At 39.7% G+C, this 18,631-nt stretch overlaps 1 protein-coding gene across 3 annotated transcripts in view; it reads left to right on the forward strand.

The window, feature by feature from the left end:
- LOC148036297 (Isochorismatase family protein) overlaps positions 1-12,760 on the forward strand; it is a 50,018-nt gene extending 37,258 nt beyond the window's left edge. For 2 of the 3 annotated variants that reach the window (XM_087679128.1, XM_087679126.1), the window contains exon 5: positions 12,442-12,760. In XM_087679128.1, the coding sequence (XP_087535254.1) occupies positions 12,442-12,512 (71 nt within the window). In that variant the 3' untranslated portion in view covers positions 12,513-12,760. Of the gene's footprint in view, positions 1-8,828; positions 9,459-12,441 lie in introns of those variants that run through there. The other variant, XM_087679129.1, reaches the window with a different exon arrangement.
- The last annotated feature ends 5,871 nt before the right edge of the window (positions 12,761-18,631 follow it).

Below are 18,631 nucleotides of genomic sequence, written 5' to 3' on the forward strand. Positions count from 1 at the left end.
GTGAAATGGTAGAGTATGGAGTTCGCATAAGTTTATATGCGTGAAATGGTAGAGTATGGAGTTCACATAAGTTTATATGCATGAAATGATAGCTTTTACACACATAAAATGATAAGGTTTTCGCATTATTTTACATAAAATAATACCTGTTAAACCAGTTTAGTGCATGAATAGTCATTTAGAATTCATGCTTCGCGATCATGACTAAAAGAAACACATGAAATGATGGTTTCCGTTTACAAGATGTATTTGCACCGATGGATAGAAACGTAGACTTTCTTATATGCAAGTCACATGTGATCCGGTGTATTAGGAATAAGTATTCGTTACCAAAGTTAAAGATCGTTTAGGATGTACAAATATACTAAACGCACCATGCGCATGATGGAGGATGTTTGGAAAACTTTGCATAGTACCACACTGAGAGAAATGGAAGGGATGCATGCATCTAGACTGTATCCCTGAAGGCCTAGATGAAGAATCCTGCGTTGTCTAGTGTGTTAACTAAACTTGGTTGGAACTGGAAGGACAAAAGACCCTAGGTTGGGTTGCGAATAAGGCATGTCCGTTGCCTTGATTAACCAGCTAATGCCTGAGTTAGGGCCAGGGAAGGCTCTGGCTGTAAATTCCTTGCCTCCGGATCCCGCACAAGAGGCCGACGTGACTCGAGATGGGATCTTAAGGCCCGTGTACTAGTCTACGGGTGGAACTTGGAGTAGTAAGCGTGTAGATTGTTGGGATAGCCTTCGGGCATGATATTGGATGTACTCCAGGCTTATGATAAATAAAGAACAGATATTGGAGAAAAATGAACTTGCTTGACATTTTTTTTGTGTTAGTGCCTAAGTTACGTGAATGAACTCGTGATTAATTAGATTATCTAAGGAAGCTGGTTTTGCATGTCAAACGTAATGTGGTAGGTAATTAGATAACTAAAGCAAATTGAGGAAAGTGCGGTGGACGTGACTTAGGTCCGTCCCACGAAAGGGTGGTCTCGGTTAGCTGGGAACTTTTCTCAAATGATGAGATAACAAGACTATGAAGACCTAGTGTCAGTAGATGTAGAATCGTGGTTTATTCTGTTTTAGGAGAAAGGAATGGGACTATGCCGTATGGCAGAGAGGTTGAGCTTCGCATTCTTCTTGTTACCCATTCTCCATGAACGAAGTGCAGCGTGAATCCGCTTTGACTCTGTTGTTCCTACGCAAAGTGGTCCATCTGGGGCTCGACGCTAGATTCTTCCTAGAGACTTTGCTGATAGGAAAGGAACCCTGACCTCAGGTCGATCCCAAGTGAGAACGGCCGGACACTTCCGCTCGGGACAGACTCGGGAAGACCTAGATCACAAAACTTGTGTCATTTCTTGCGAGTGCTAGGCGGAGCGTTCTAGACCCTTCTCCAGATGGGCTGCTAAGATGTGTCCCACAAGCGGACGAGTGGACACGCTACAGTTGGTATTAGAGCAAACCAACGGGATCTAGGATTACAAGGGAACTTAATGGAGGAAAATAAAGGGAATAAGGGGACAGTCAGGGGAAGGTGAGTGGAATAGAGCAGTGTTTTCTGTTGAAAACATTTCTTTACTTACTTATGGATGCTGGGTTGCAGAGTTACGAAGCATGGAGCAAGTTCTTGGTGTTCCAGGTCATGTTTATGGCTGCAATGCGTGCTTCGGATTATCGACAGAGGCTAGGTATGATGAATATTCTGGACCGTATCTATAATCCTTCACCCCTGTATGCGGAACGGAGATGGACGGGAGAATCAGGAATATACTACATAGTAGCCCACCGACTCGTGTATCTTCAGATCAACTTGAAGAGAATCAAGTGGATGGAGGATTAAAAGATCGTGAAGCTGTTCATCTTTGTTGAAGCTCACAACGCAACTTTGCATGTTGGCGGTTGGCAAGTCAAGCAGAACAAGTATGTCTACTATTGTCTATCTTGATTGTAAATGTTGGCAAAGGTGTTAAGTGATTAAGTCACTTGGCTAATAGTTGTGCAAGTCATATTAATGTGATATGGGGAACGATTGATAAGATGTTAACATAAAGAATCTTATTGTCCAGACGCAACCCCAAGCGCAGGTTCCAAGTCCGACTCCTGCACTAAGTTCAGCTGTGATTCAAGAGAAGAAGTTCCTTCTCAAACAAATTAAGCCACCCGAGTTTGATGGCAAGGGAAGGACTGTTCAAGCCGATGCTGAGATCTGGATTGAGTCCATGGAGGACTACTTTGAGGCAGCAGGAATTGCACCTGCTGACTAATCCATGCTCGCCAAACTTAAGCTTACAGGCGAAGCGAGACTTTGGTGGAAACAGTGGTGCAGAGACCAAGCGATCTCGGAAGGGATAGTCACTTGGGAGAAGCGTAAGGAAGCTGTGCGAGGGAGGTATCTGCCACCTGCCTACCGCACACAAAAGATGAATAAATTCTATGATTTGAAGCAACTAGGATTATCCCTTGATGCATATTATTCAAAGTTCGTTTCACTCCTAAAGCACGCGCCTCCAATGGATATGACACAACAGGTGTCAAAATTCTGTGCTGGGTTGAATCCACCCATAAACATCTGATTGGAATCCATGTGCCCAACGGACCTACAAGACGCACTCATTCGAGCTGCTTCAATAATACAGGAGGTGCAAACCAAACCAAGGAATAACAGGACTTAGCCTTATAAGGATCAGAACAAGGGTATGTTTAAGGCTCAGACCAAGAGAGCGCAGGGTTAGAATCAGGGCCAAAGAAAGAAACCTAGGGCCAATGTTGTCAACAACTTTGTTCCTATACAAAGTAATGACCGAAACCCACGTTGCTTTCATTGCAACGAGCTCGGACACTTCAAGAGGCAGTATCCCAAGCTTAGCAGAGGACATCGCCAAGGGCAATTCCAAGGAGCTGCCCATGGCCAAGGAACCACCGTTATGGCCAGAGGAAGAACCTCCAGTGTTTCCAACAAGGAGCTGGACGATGAAGAAGATCCATCCATAGATGCTGACATTGAGAGGGCAACAGTTCACGCCGCTCTTCACAAGAAGGGTCCGAATCGCCAATTCTCGGTGATTCAAACTCCATCAGATTATGAAGGTAAAAGCTTCAAAAACCCTAATTGATTGTGGCAGTACACATTCCTTCATTTCATCGATCTGTGCAAAAAGATTAGGGATAGCCACAATAGATGCACCTACTTTACTTGTGGAGTTGGCAAATGGTCGTGAGGTCTCTTGTACTAGGCAAACTGCTAAGGTAAAATTTCTACTGGGTGGGAAGCCAACTTCGGTGAGATTCAGGGTAATGAACCTAGGTGTCCACAAATGTTTACTCGGAATGGATTGGCTAATACCCAATGATGTCTACATCCACTGTGGAAAGGGCCAAGTCTCCTTCCGAAATTCTGAAGGGGAATTAGTCACAACTCAAGGAGAGGTTGGTAAGCCAAAAATACAACTGGCAAAAGCAACCCGGATAATAAAAGGTGTTAGAAAGGGCCTACCTGTCTATCTGATTAAACTGAATAAGCTAGATCAGAATCAGGGATTTGGGGAAGAACCTTCATGGTTAAGGGAATACGCAAATGTATTTCCTGAAGAGCTGACAGAACTTCCTCCTAAAAAAGAAGTCGACCACGAAATCAAACTGGCACCAGGAGTTGCACCTATCGCAAAGAGGCCGTATAAGATGTCCATTCGAGAAGCTATCGAACTGAAAGAGCAACTCAAGCAACTGTTAGACTAAGGCTACATCCGTCCTAGCAGTTCACCATGGGAAGCTCCAGTGCTGTTCCAAAAGAAGAAAGATGGAACGCTTCGTCTATGCATTGACTACAGAGGGTTGAATCAATCAACCATAAAAAATAAATACCCCATTCCAAGAATAGATGAATTACTTAACCATCTTCAAGGAGCGAAGATCTTCTCTAAGATAGATATCAGATCTGGATATTATCAGATAAGGATCAAGCTATTGGGACTCAACTCTGTTTTATTACAGCTTACCATCCCCAAACTGATGGTCAAATAGAACGAGTCAACCAAGTCATTGAAGATATGCTTAGGGCATACTGCTGTCGCGAACCCAAAAAGTGGATTCAATATTTGCCATTGATGTTCGTTGCCTTGATTGACCAGCTAATGCCTGAGTTAGGGTTAAGATACCATAAGGTAAAACCCAAGGGGAAGAGCAAGTCAAAATAAGTTAGCTTACCAAGAACATTTGCTTGCATGATCTTGTTTGAGATTATTGGGATCTCGCCAAGTCGCGAACGATCCAGGATCGGATGCTGGGAGCATCCGGGAAAAAGGAGTCACACTTTAGCAGTTGGTCGTATAAATGACCTCCGAAATGTTCGTGCTTGTACACTTAGGTACATTATTTGATCTCTTGCTCAAGGAACTAATTCAAAGAAAAACACTTAATGCTCTAGGTTGAAAGCTTGGAGGGAGAGGCAGGAACAGTTACCTCCGACTGTCTGCCTGTCCCTATCCAAGGGGGTTGTTAGCCGCACCGGGTATATGGACCTAACCAGCCGCGAGAGGTCTCTCTGTGGGTGCTGCTTGGAGTGGGAAGACGTTTGGGTGCCAGGGGAGGCTCTGGCTGTAAATCCCTTGCCTCCGGATCCCGCACAAGAGGCCGACGTGACTTGAGATGGGATCTTAAGGCCCGTGTACTAGTCTATAGGCGAAACTTGGAGCAGCAATCCTGTAGATTGCTGGGATAGCCTTCGGGCATGATATTGGATGTACTCTAGGATTATGATAAATAAAGAACAGATATTGGAGAAAAAGGAACTTGCTTGACATTGTTTTTGTGTGAGTGCCTAAGGTACGTGAATGAACCCGTGATTAATTTGATTAATTAAGGAAGCTGCTTTTGCATTTCAAACGTAATGTAGTAGGTAATTAGATAACTAAAGCAAATTGAGGAATGTGCGGTGGACGTGACTTAGGTCCGTCCTACGGAAGGGTGGTCGCGGTTAGCTGGGAACTTTTCTCAAATGATGAGATAACAAGACTATGAAGACCTAGTGTCAGTAGATGTAGAATCCCGGTTTATTCTGTTTTAGGGGAAAGGAATGGGACTATGACGTATGGGAGAGAGGTTGAGCTTCGCATCCCTCTGGTTATCCATTCTCCATGAACGAAGTGCAGCATGAATCCGCTTCGACTCTGTTGTTCCTACGCAAAGTGGTACATCTGGAGCTCGACGCTAGCTTCTTTCTAGAGACTTTGCTAATAGGAAAGGAACCCTGACCTTAGGTCGATCCCAAGTGGGAACGGCTTTATACTTCCGCTCGGGGTAGACCCGGGAAGACCTAGATCGCAAACCCTGTGTCATTCCTTGCGAGTGCCAGGCGGAGCCTTCTAGACCCTCCTTCCGATGGGCTGCGAAGATGTGTCCCACAAGCGGACGAGCGGACACATTACACATTTAGATGGATAGTAGTGGAAATTTCAGTATTTAAAAAGTTGAAGGAAAAGATGACTTCAGATCCTATGCTTGTGTTGCTCGATCTAAGCAAGTCATTCTAGTTCAGTGTGATGCATGTGGTAACAACATTAGGGTTGTTTTTATGCAGGATGGCCGAATTATGGCTTATGAAAGCCGAATTCTCCACGGTGCAAAAAAGAATTTGCAGGTCTATAAGAAAGAGCTCTCGGCTATAATTAATGCATTGTCTACGTGGAAATATTATTTGTTAGGGGCTGATTTTACAGTGTAGACAGACCATCAAACTTTGAGGTACTTTTTGACGTAGACAAAGTTGTCAGAGAAGCATATGAGATGGTAAATTTTCCCTCTATGTTTCATTTTCAAATTGTATATATTGATAGTAAAAAGAATGTTGTGGCTGATGCACTGTCACGTAAGCCACAAATTTCAGCCGTCAGCATAGTTTATCACACTGAGTTGGATTCCATGAAATAGCAATATGTTGCTGATTCGGACTCTGCCAACGTGTATGATCAGCTTTGCATTGGCCAGAGGCATGAACATTTTATTCTAAGAGGTGGATTTTTGATGATGCATGGACGACTGGGTGTCACAAAGCAGTTAAGGCCCAAAGTTGTCACTGAAAGTCATGCTCCTCCGTATGCAAGATATAAAGGTATTGATGCCATAGTCAAGGCAATGGAGCATTTCTTTTATTAGCAAGCTTTGAGGCATGATGTAGAACAAATTTTCAGGACATGTATCATATGTTAGAAGGTAAAGCGTGATAGCTAAAAGATGCTGGGTTTATTGCAGCCCTTGCCTATTCCAGATAGGTTTTGGCAGAGCATTGTAATGGACTTTATTTTTGAGCTTCTTAGGACACCTATAAAGAATGATGGGATATGGACCATCATTTACAGGTTTAGCAAACAAGCCCATTTCATTGCGGTGAGGAAGAAAATAAAGAAGACTGATCATATGATACGATTGTTTTTATAGCACATCTTTAAGTATCATGGTATGCCAGAGTCGATCGTTAGTGATCGAGACCCTCGGATGACCAATTTATTTTGGAAGGGATTCTTTAACAATATGGATACCATGCTGAAATTCTCATCATCCTTCCATCTGCAGACAGATGGTCAGTCTGAGGAAGCAAATTCCACAGTGTTAGATCTTATGAGGTGCTATGTTTCAGACCACAAGACATGGTGGGAGCAGTATTTGCCCTTGGTTGAGTTTGCTTACAACAACACAGTGCATAGTTCCATTGGCAAAGCTCCATTTGAGGTGGTTGAGGGTGGGAAGAAAATACCTTCTATCTTGCAAACTAAGAATAAGATCTTTGAGGCTAACCGTTATGTGGAAAACTTGGATGCAGCCTATGCAAAGATAAAGTATGCTCTTCAAAGATCACAGGAAAAGCAAAAGAGGGCAGCTGATTATCGTAGTCGTGCTTCGCAAATGGCGATTATGTATTGTTGCTTTTTGAAAAGGCAAGATTGAAAAAGATGAAAGGAAGAGAAAAATTGTATTTGAAGTTGAGTATGAGATACTATGGGCCCTTCCAGGTATTGGAGAAGATTATCAATGCGGCATATTGGCTGAAATTACCTCTACATTGGCAAATACACAATGCCTTTCATGTCAATTTGTTAAGGCCTTTTCATGATGCTGTGCCAGGGGATATGTCTGCTGAAATTCAGCTTGAGGTTGAGGAGCTGGATGAGATTTTGGCACATAAAGAAAGAAAGGTTGAAGGTAAAGTTTCCAGGAGATACTTCGTGAAATTTCAGAATTATTTACCAATGGATGCCAAATGGATGGAAGAGGATGACTTGCTAGACCACCCTTAGTTGTTGCAGCTTTACTTAGATGCTTTTCAGTTAGAGCCGACTGGCTCAGTCAGGTTTAACAGACTAGGGGTTTGGAGTATTGCTTGATGCTTAAGGGGGAGGCACTTTGCCAATTGTGGACAACTCTTGTATGTAGTGGATCTCGGATGTATTTAGCATGCGTCCAAGGTACTGTGCTAATAGCATGTTTGCCATGAGGTCATTACTTTGTGTACTAGTCACTGTGAGCTGTATGCGAATGAGTATGAGTTTCACCCGGGCAGTGAAACTATACTTTTGCATCAGCTTATGATGAGTTTGGCATGAAATTTGCCTTAATTTTGAGACAAAAATTCTGATAAGTTTCAGCTCAGTTTTTGATTAGTTTGAGAACTATTCACGGTCACTTTTGGGATCAGTTTTGCATCAGTTTTTGCATTGATTGCTGGTCAGTTTTTGCAATGAGTTTGTGATAATTTTGGAGTCATATTTACAGTAGTTTATGATCAGTTCTCAGATCAGCAAGTGATCAGTTTATGATAATTTCATGTTCAGTTTTCAATGGTTTATAGCTGGTTCCATGGACAACAGCATGTTAGTAAATGCCATTGATAGTTTCAGCCATGGTTTATGCTGAATTGATGCTTTTCTATGGTTAATAGTCAAAACAATTGAGAAACATGAGTTGTGGAGGTATCTAATGAGTTTCTAGAAACAATTTTGGACTGATTTTCAGTTTTATGTTATGTATACGTTGGCTAGAAAATTTCTACAGGTTTGGAGCATGTAGCATGGTTGGATAATAGTGTGCAATGGTGTGACTGTGATGCCTTATGGAAATTCCAGTGCACTATGCTTTTCCTTTGGTATAATGTAATGCAATTGAGGATGATTGCAAGGATTTCAAGGGGGAGGTTTGTCATGAGGAGGTGAAATTTTGAGATGTTTTAATCTTGCTGATAGCATTTAATTAAGTTATTAATCAAATGTGCAAGGTACATGTGATGTGCATGGCAGTTATTTCATGGTAATAGGCTAAGGACCTCGAGGATGCAGTGGGTGTCAAAGGCAAAAGTCATGATAAGTTATGCTAGCTGGGCTTTTGGGGTCAGTTAGTGTTAGTTTTGATCTTGGGACAGTTATTTGGCCAATAACTGTCGGTGGTGACATTAGGGACTAGCATTAATTGATTAATTAATGCCAGTCTAAGGGTAAAAAAAGGTTGGGGATTACTCCAAGTTGTAAATGGCCTAGCTAATTTAATTATGGATGGTCACATTTAATTTTGGGCAGAGTCAGAAGGCTTGAAATTAATATTTTAGGATTCTGAAAATTAATTAAATGGTTGGATAATGCTAAAAAATGGGTTTAGAAGGCTGCTACTTAGCAAAAATGCCCATGCAAATTGAGAAAACATTTTTGGGGGTTGAGTCTCAATCATTTACTCAATTTACAGCTCTGTGTGTGTGTGTGAGAGAAAGAGAGAGAGAGAGAGAGAGAGAGAGCTATTGGTCCATTTTCTAATCAGAGAACAACAATTTGCTGCAAAAAACAGCCATCTAGGAGCCTTAGCAGGCAAGGGACAGCAAGGGGTTACCTTCTAGGCGTTGGCAACAGCATTGTTGATCAAGTGACATCATTTTGGAGATGTTTGGCAGCAGGTGACTGCATTAAATGCAGGTTGGAGCAGGCAACATGCAGAATTTAGGGTTTTCTCGCAAAGAAAATCAGATTTCTCTCATCTTGGCTTTCTCTCACCTTCTCCAATCCACTCTTAGAAGATCTTAGCATTTCTCAACCATTTAAGCAGATCTCAGTCAAATTTGGTGGACAGCAAAGAGATCTCTGCTATAAACCCTAAATTTTTGCAAAAATTAGTGTTTGACAGCCACCTTCGGGACACGTCTCAATTGGTGAAGGCATTGTATACTGTATTTAGCACCTGAAATTTGTATAATTGTCAGGAATTTAGATGCCAGTCCATTCATTGTAATTTGGGGTAGTATTTCGCCAGTTGGAGGTTCCATTTGTGCAAGTCCTGGGTGAAAAATTAAGGGGCAATTGGCCCGAATAAATTGTTGATTGTTACTATAGCAAAGAGGCTTTTGGAACAGCGAAGGAGATTGCAAATCTCAACTTGTACTTATTTCATTAGCAATCAAGTTAAAGAAATACCGAAAGGGACACTAGTTTTGGGGCCAACAAGGTGTCCAATGTTCACGATTATTAAGTTAATTTTTGCATTTTAAGTTATGTTTATTTGTTGATTGCTGTAATTAAGTGCTTAATCAGGGAATTACCACCCTTCCCAAGAAGGAAGGCCAGTTTTACCTCCCCCACTCAGTTGGCAGATCATTCATTCATCTTCCTCCTTCCTTGGCAAGTGCGCACTCGGACTTTGTCATCTTCCTTCGTCTTTGGTGCTACCGTCATCATCAACGTGATCTGGTACTCTCACTGACATTGTGAGCTACGTGCTTGGACAAATCAGTCCTCCTTATGTGTTCAACATTCTTTCCTCATTCAGTGCAGATTTCTTTCTTCTTTTCTTGTAGTCTCTCTCTGTTTCTTTGTCTCTGTGTTTGTGTTCCTTTTTCCGTTACACACTCTCACAAGAACAACACCTTAGGACCGAACACGGATGTTAGATACCATGTCAGAAGTGGGTGCAGCAATGGAAGCATAGAGGATTGCTGTGATAGATCGCACAAAAAAAGAGAAAGAGAAAATAGAACACTGGAAAGAGAAACTCAGAAGAATGCTCGAGAAATAGAATCCCATATATCAAACGTGAGATGGTTGCGTACAACAATGAGTCATTGGTTGTGTGGGCACTAGCACCATGTCCCTCTCCAATAGAACTTGCTTTGGAAGACTGCAAGTGAATGGTCACTGAGAAGGGAGCCCACAAATAATAGGCATAAAATAATACCTAAAATGCATCAGGCCAGCCAGCATCATAATGGCCTAAAAATGCAGTTGGCTAGCCAAGAAATGTCAAAGACCATAAAAATAAGCACTAGAAAAATGCCTAAAATAAACTTCAATGCCCAACCCACAAACAGACATGCACAAACTCACTTGTGAGTTGACTAATATACTAACATCTTACACATTTATACCATGCAAATCCTTTCATGTGAACAAATGATGTCTTTTTTTTTGGTGCATACATGTGTGCTGCACATGTGCACATCAAAATAGATTGACCAAGTATTTGCTTCAAGCGCTAGTATATAAGGTTCTTGAGGTTGAAAAATAAGAGATTACTTAGATTTTATCATTTTCTTGGCAATCCATCTACTAGGGTAAGATTGGGCTTTTTATCTTTGACTTATCTCAAAGGTACCAATTCAAGCTGATAACATATTAGCGCAAATGATGGCTTAAGGCTTAAAAGGTTTCAATACAAGCCAATAGTGTACCTTCATAAATTACATAAGATCAATAGAGTGTGTGCAAAAACCCTTAAAAACAAAAGCCCTTACATAAGACCAATAATGATGGCATCCTATATAGTGTGTGCAAAAACCCTTAAAAAAGCAAGAATGCCAATTTTTTTTCATTTAATCAATCATGTTTTAGTCAGCCGTTTCATTGAGGGTGTTTCGTGTTTTAGTGAAACATTTTAGGTGTTTCAAGCGTTTCATATTTCAGGGTGAGTGAAAGTGCCTTTCACACATTTCTTGCTTGACAAGGAGAAGTGCGTTGTGGAGCAAGCTACAAAGATTACAAAGAGGCAGTGGGAGAAGAATGCTGTCATACTCATTGCTGATAGATGGAGTGACACAAGGAAGAGGTCTATCCATGGGTTTGTGGTGTACTCATAGATGGGTTTGTGGGTCTTTGTTAGTGCTAACCTAAGCATGCATGTAAGTGTCACTGCAAAGGCCAATCCATTTACACAGTGGGAGCTGGAGCAGAAGTATGATCATGATGGAGAACTACTCCTGGCACTCTTGATCATTACCAGCCCCTGCTGCCTGCATGATTGCTGCTACTGCCTGGCACTGCTGGTATCAGTTGCCATCTCATCATCCAGCCTGCCATACTGCTGTTGCTGCCAAAACACAGCCTCTCCTGCCATTGTTGACTACAGCTGTGATCATGCTGCTGCTGTCCTGCATCAAAGCATAGCCTTCTACTGCTGGCAGCTGCATTTACTAGCCGTGCTGGCCTGCTCTAGCTTGCCACAACCAGCCTAAACACAGCCCATGTGGCACAAAACATGGAGTATGCTACTTCCGGATTGTTCCAGATTGTCAACACTCCCCTGCAGCAAAAACATTCTCTGTGCCACCAAATGCAAAATTTGCTGTCCTGGTGGCCTGCAGATTTCTACTTCATCATCCTCGAAGTTCATGCTCCTTTCTTTGAGTTCTGCCTTTGGCTGCTCCCTTTCAATAATTTATAAGAAGGATGGCGTACTCCACCTTGTTATCTGTGGTGTTGTCCAACTTTCCCTTTGTCATTACATAGCTTGGATTCGAGTCCCCAAGGCATTTGTTGTCTTCACTGCCTTGTGAATTAACACTTTTCTTCTGCTCCAGCTCCTTTTACAAGTGGTGTCTACTCTATTGTTTTGTACCTCACTTATGCATTTAGTGTCCATCCATCCATTCATTCCCTCTAACAGTCACAAACTAGAGAAAGGTGCAAAAATGGACATCACAAAATCCTAGAACCTAAAGTGCAGGAGTGCTTAAAATGGTATCATTGTTTGCATTATTGTTGCATCTCCCCCTTTTCTCTATTGCTGCTTGTTTTCATTCTCCATGCTTTTGTTGCATTTTACCTGGTTCTCTATGGTGCTACAATGTTATTTCTCGTGGTTTCCTCTCAAGGAGATTGACTGAAGTTGCTCTGTTGGTGATAAACATCCTACCATGTATTGAATTTGTAAGATCTCACAGAAATTGGTCCTAAGGTAATGCTTCATTATCAATTTGACCTTTGTGAACTTTATAATGTTTGCTTTCGAACGGTCTTAGTACACTTCATTGAATTTTAAAGCTTGTAAAAGAAATTGTGGTTTCATGCCTTCAATGAAGAGTTTGAAATGCAAGCTTCCTGTGCCAAAGGAAATATTGACAGAAGAGATGCCTTTTGCTAGTACCTTAGTTTGTGCAAAAGCACAAGTGACCATGTGGGGACTTTTGTTTGGACAGCCAATCTTTTTGACATGCGCAATGTGGGCATTGCCACTCCAACGCTAGCTGAATGGACAAAAGACCAGTGAAAATGGGGCTTGTTCGCTTGTGATTTTCTTTTACCCATGGAATGCATATCCTTTTTGTGCAAATTGAAATGTAATAGGGATTAGTCTTAGTACCTACTTATTTATCATTTCACTTGTTAATAAATAGCCTACCCTTGAAGTATAACTGCTTCTAATGGGACACATTGTACACTCCCTATTCCAACATGTAAGTGACTTCGGCTAAGTCAGGGGTCATGGTGTAATTGAGTGTAGTCTTTCACATTAGATAGTATGCTTGATTTTTGACCACTTTAGTTTAGCTCACATGAGCATGATGATTTTTAATTTGGTCACAACATAGAATCAGTAGTGGATGTTAAGTTATTGGATTGTAATGCCAACCCGTAGTTGAAAAATGCTAGTTGCTTTTTGTACTATTTATGAAATTCATTACCTTGAGTTGAATTAGGAGGACTCAAATCAAGGTAGCACTACACAATTATTCCTAATAAAGGTAAGCAATAGATTTTAAGGTTGTCATATAACAACTGTATGCAATCTAACACTTTATGTGCTTATGTATGCGTGTATGTATGTGTGTGTGAACTTACACACACAAAAGATAACAGACATGTAATTTGCTACTTGTAGTCTCCTGCTTCTCTTGGAAGATAGTAAGGTGTTGCTTGCCTTCACAATTCTTACCATATACAATCCAAACCATAGCTTTCCACTTTTATTGGCAATAGTGCAGCACCTCTAGGCATCGTGAGAAGTGCAATATGCATTAGAATAATATATAGATTATGTACATAAACAACAAATACAAAGCAAAGTTACATGGGGATTGTATGCTTGTGGCCAAGCACCCTCCTATTATGGGTGGAAGGTGGGACAATGAAGTAACTAACAAAGTAACTACCCATAAATCAGGCCATTGTTGAGTGTGTGTGTAGTTGGTGCTTCTAAAGGGGGGGGGACCTTGGCACGTATTAGTGCATTCCAGTAATGGATGCTTGATCGAGATGGATGGCTTGGTTTTACCAAGTATACAATATCCTTAGATGCGAATTTTGATGTATGAAGCTAAGGTATAAATGAAACCAACTTTTACTACATGCATGCATACTTGCTAGGAAAGTATAAGAAATCTTGAAAGTGCATGTGCACATGCACACGTGCGTGTGTATTTAAATCTCTCTCTCTCTCTCTCTCTATACATGCATGCGTGCACACACACATTAATTGTCATGTTTAAAAGTGGCTTTCAAACATGTTGAATAACATGAATAATATCCTCCTACCATATATGTAAGATCAAAGGAATAACAACACCTAGGAGGGACCATGGATATTGAACATGATTGAGATGGGATGTGACTTGTTTGTACCTTGAAGAACTCCTCCAGTGTTGTGATGTCTCTCTAAGGTCAAAGTACTCAATAGTGATGCTTCCACCACTTGTAGTAAACAAGTTCCATTGATAACTCACCATTGGAGTGCAACCTTCATAGGGGTCTACGCAATATTCATTAGGTCTCCTCATGCAAGACTACATATAAATGTTCTAAAGTTCAACATTTATAACATGAGTTTATTTTCAAGATTTAGCACATCAAGAAAGTAGAGAGAACAAAGTGTTGGAGCTAAATTTGACAAAAAATTAGAAGATTAGAACCAAGGATACATAAAGAGATGGAGAAAACTTCAAGGTTGAGAATGGACATACCTCATTCCCCCCTTCCTTTGTGTATTTTTTTTCTCAATTTAGGTCTCTCAAGGATGAGCTTAGTTACAACTCAATCTAAGAGTAAGGAGATATATAATTTACTCTCAATATTAGCAAAAATAAAAATAACAAATGCACATGTGAAAATGTTTATTATGCAACAAAACACCTTGATTCTTTAAAAGTTTAGAGGGGAGAGAGAAAATTGGCATTTATGATTGTTCAATAGAATGTTGAAACATGATTGACTTAATGAGCTTGAAGTGGAAGAAGAGCTTCAAAAGAGGGGGTGTAATTTATAGGATTATTGTACTAAAAAACAACGATGTGAGGAAAATTGAGAGATTTGATTATGAAAAAGTGGTGGATGTAGATTGTTGCTTCATGCCTATTATTATCTATTATAGAATAGATTGTGACAAGGAAAACTTGATGAAAAGTGAGAAAGAAATCTATGGCTTTTTTTCTTTGGTTGAAAATCAAGAAAAAAAACAATCAATTTTAGTAAGAATTGTTAAGTCAAAGACTTGCTATTTTTAGAGCATTCTCTCTTCCTTTTAGGATGAGTGCTTTTAGGCTGATCTTATGAGAGTAAGTAATGAAAGCAAAAGCATGAAATATAGGCACAAAAATATTGAACATTGAATGGTGAAAGCAAAAAAGAAAAAGAAAAAGAGGGCAAGATGATAAGAATGGGCACTTGAATCTATCACATAGAGCATGAGAATAAATCACAATTGCTTGAGAACATGGATTTGCATATTGCCTACAACAACACACTCCAAGTATATTTTAAAGTTTGCATGACCAAGGTGAATGAAAATTGAGGAGAAGTAGGCTATGCATAGCAAGACGGAGAGTTGCTAAGAGACAAGTTGGCTAGCATATGTAAGTCTGACATGCAATAGGTTGGTTAAGAGAAAAGTGTTGATAGTCATGATGTTTTAAAGACTTTTTATTTTATTCTAGATTACCAATTATTGTAGATAATTTGCATTTATGTTTGTGAAGACTTGCATTTCTTAAGAAACATATTTTTCAAGGCTAGAACTCATAGTTAACAATAAATGGATCTGACTAGAATGAAATGTTTCATATATTTCAAACGCTTTTGAGACATGTTTCTATACAAGATGGTATAAAGCTGCAAATGGCTTAGTGGCCCTCATCTACTGTGACTAATGTTTGGGAGCCACAAATGATGACAAGTAATCACTACATCATTGGAGTACACTTAGCCAAACCAAAATTTTCAACATAGATTTGGCAAATACTATACTTGGGTTGGCAAAGAGTCCCATTGAATCATGTAGTCTTCTTTTGTGTTATTTGACAAAGATCCCCTTCCAATCATGTAGAGTTATCTTCTTTTGTGGATGACCTTGGGACCTTGTTTTATAGAGAGCGCCTCCAAATTGTGTGCATTATTTTTATGGGTAACACAACCTTGCTAATATTGGCTTGTTCTTTGAATTTTTACTTTATCTTTTACTTTGGTTTCTTTATAATAAATACTTTTTGACTTTGATTTTCACATTTCCATATTTTGTGCTTTCCCAAACTTTTTGGTATGCTTGTTAGTGTTGATCTCCCTTGTAGCATTATCACTTATAGTTGGTGAAATTAGGATATTACTTTAAAAATGTGCACATGCTTGTGCGTGTACATGAAAAGAGGGTATGACATTTCTATATACATGTTTTGTGTTTTTTGTGTCCATTGGTCTCATGACCTTGTTTGTCCTTTTCTATTGAGTTACTTGTTTATTGCCTTGCATTTTGTATACTTGATCTCCTTGTCTCATTGTTTGCATTATTGTTGCATCTCCCCTTGTCCTCTGTTGTTGTTCGTTCCCATTCTCCATTCGGGTTGCAATTTACCTAGTTTTATATGGTGCTATAATGTTATTTACTCGTGTTTCCCTTTCAATAAGTTTGACTAAAGTTGCATTTTGGTGATAATCATTTATTAAAAAGAGCTCATAGAAATTGATCTTAAGGATATGCTTTATTATTCGATACTCAATACTAGATTGCAATTTAACATGTGCTAACTTTATAATGTTTTTCCTCAAATGATCTTAGTGATTTTTAAAGCTCTTAAAAGTAATTTAGATTCATGGATCAAATAAAGATTTTGAATTGCAAACTTGATCATGTAAGGAAAAATTGGCATCAATATGCATTTTGTTGGTATCTTAGTTTTTGTAAAGCAAAAATAACAATTGAATTGATTTCTCTCATGTAAAACTTAACACATAGAATGTTTAGGCTTTTTACTTTTGGGGCGTTTTTTTGGACTACCAATCTCTTTGTCATCCACAATGTGGGCATCACTACTCTTAATGCTAGCTGAATGGATAGAAGACTAGTGAAAATGAGGTTTGTTCACTTGTAATTTCCTTTATTGATGTAATGCATATCCTTGTGCAAATTTTAATATGATAGGGATTAAAGTCTTAGTACCTACTTATTCATTATTTTAGTTGTAAATATAATAATCTACCTTAAAGTATAACTACTTCTAGTAATGGGACACATTGTACACTCTATTCTAAGCAACTTTAGCTAGAAGAGAAGGGTTGGGCAACAGCCCAAAGGCCGTATAGAGAAGGACATAAGAGGAGATGCATTTGGTGTGACAATTTATAGCATAAAAAGTGAGACTGTATAGCCTACTGTGAAGCGGAAGTGAAAAGGTTAGTCTTTTGAAAAGATGACAAAATATATACAACAAAAACTGGTCTTCCCAATAGAGCCAAATTTTGGAAATGATGGCATGCAGAAGAGGTTGGAAGAGATAGCAGCAAGGACAACATTTGTTGCCATAGATGCAGCCACATATAGGTTGAGAATTGAAGGACCAAAGAAGATCGTAAAGGAGATGTGGCTGAGCAAAATCTCACGTTTGGATGCAAGCATTAGATTGCATGGAAAAGTTGAGGTTCATAATCAAGAATCTCTTATGGAAGAAAAGAGAAGAAGAGATGAGGACTTTGCTGGTCCTTCCTCTTCAAGCCATCTAAATGCATAACACGAAGTAAAATGGAACAACAAAAAGAGGCTGAAAAAGCCATACCTAAGCATGTTATGGAGGATGCATCTCAAGAGAAAAAACAAGAAGAGAAAAAAAGGGGCAAGCAGCCCGGTTACAGGTTACAATTGGATCATGAGATTGCCACAAATCTTAAAAAGGTCTTGGAAGATTGCATACTTGGTAGTAGAGTGAAATTCACACTTGGGAAAGTTCTTGGAATCGTGAAGCGTGAATTTCATGATGCAATCGTTGATATGTTGAAACGAAAAAGACAATTTGATGGTGAAGTTTTGCAACTATTGATACAAGTTGACAAAGATATAGAGAAACAACTTTAGAGGGAACATGATGATGCATGTAATGTTGATGTTGAAAATGGGTTAAATGGGAGTGTGACAACAAGCTTGTGGCTGAAATTGGTCTTATAGGCTACAATAAGCATAGAGAGAAGGCTATGTATAATGGGGATGTCCATCAACAAGTACATGAAGAAGAAGATGCTCATTTGATTCCAAGCAGTCATTATTCACGAACGCATTGGGCTCGTGCTACAATAGAGACAATTGTTAAAGTGAGAGAAAGAGAGACGCCTTGCATAGCTCTCTTGGATCATGGTTCCGAAATCAATGTTATGGCATACAACTTGTGGGGCCCCAAGAGGAACACCAAGGAAAAGGGAATTCTCTTGCAAGAAAATCTATCTTGTAACATCAACAAGCTTGTTTATCATGTTTCATATGATCACAATGAAGAAAAGAATACCAGGTACAACAAATCTTCATGCAGCATCATGTAGATCTCCCACGGATTTGATAGAATCAACCATATTTTTCAATATCTTCACAAAATCCATCAATAGAACAAAGAAAACAAAGGAATACACTATCTTTGAATGGAAAATACATCACATAGTATTCATCTTCAATATCTTCATAGTCTTCTCTCTCAATCTCTCATATACAATCACTCTGTTTCAGTAGAATTGACTATCTCTGACTCTCTCTCTCTCACTCCATCAATAATACATCATATCCTCACTACAATCTCTCAAAATCACTCTCAATAATCCTTCTTAGGTCGTGGATACCCCTCCCAAGAGGTATTTCTGATATGAAGAGTCACCAGAGCCACTACAGTGTCCTTTCATAGCTCACTACTGTCACTTTACTCTAGTCTTCACTTGAGTCTTGAGCAGCTACTTCTTCCACTTCTTTCAACTCTTTTGCACTTGTATTCACCTCTTTCCAAGGCTAGAAAACTTTCCCAAGCTACACTCTCATCCATCAGAACACATACAGAAGCATACAGAACAGTCACAGAATAGTACCAGAACAGCTACAGTACAGAACAGAACAGAACAGAACAGAAGCTCTACAGAAGACCTACAGAAGGT

The sequence above is a fragment of the Lygodium microphyllum genome, chromosome 5, assembly GCF_053477565.2.
Source record: "Lygodium microphyllum isolate KBCC chromosome 5, Lygodium_microphyllum_v1.1.10, whole genome shotgun sequence".
Lineage (NCBI taxonomy): Eukaryota > Viridiplantae > Streptophyta > Polypodiopsida > Schizaeales > Lygodiaceae > Lygodium > Lygodium microphyllum.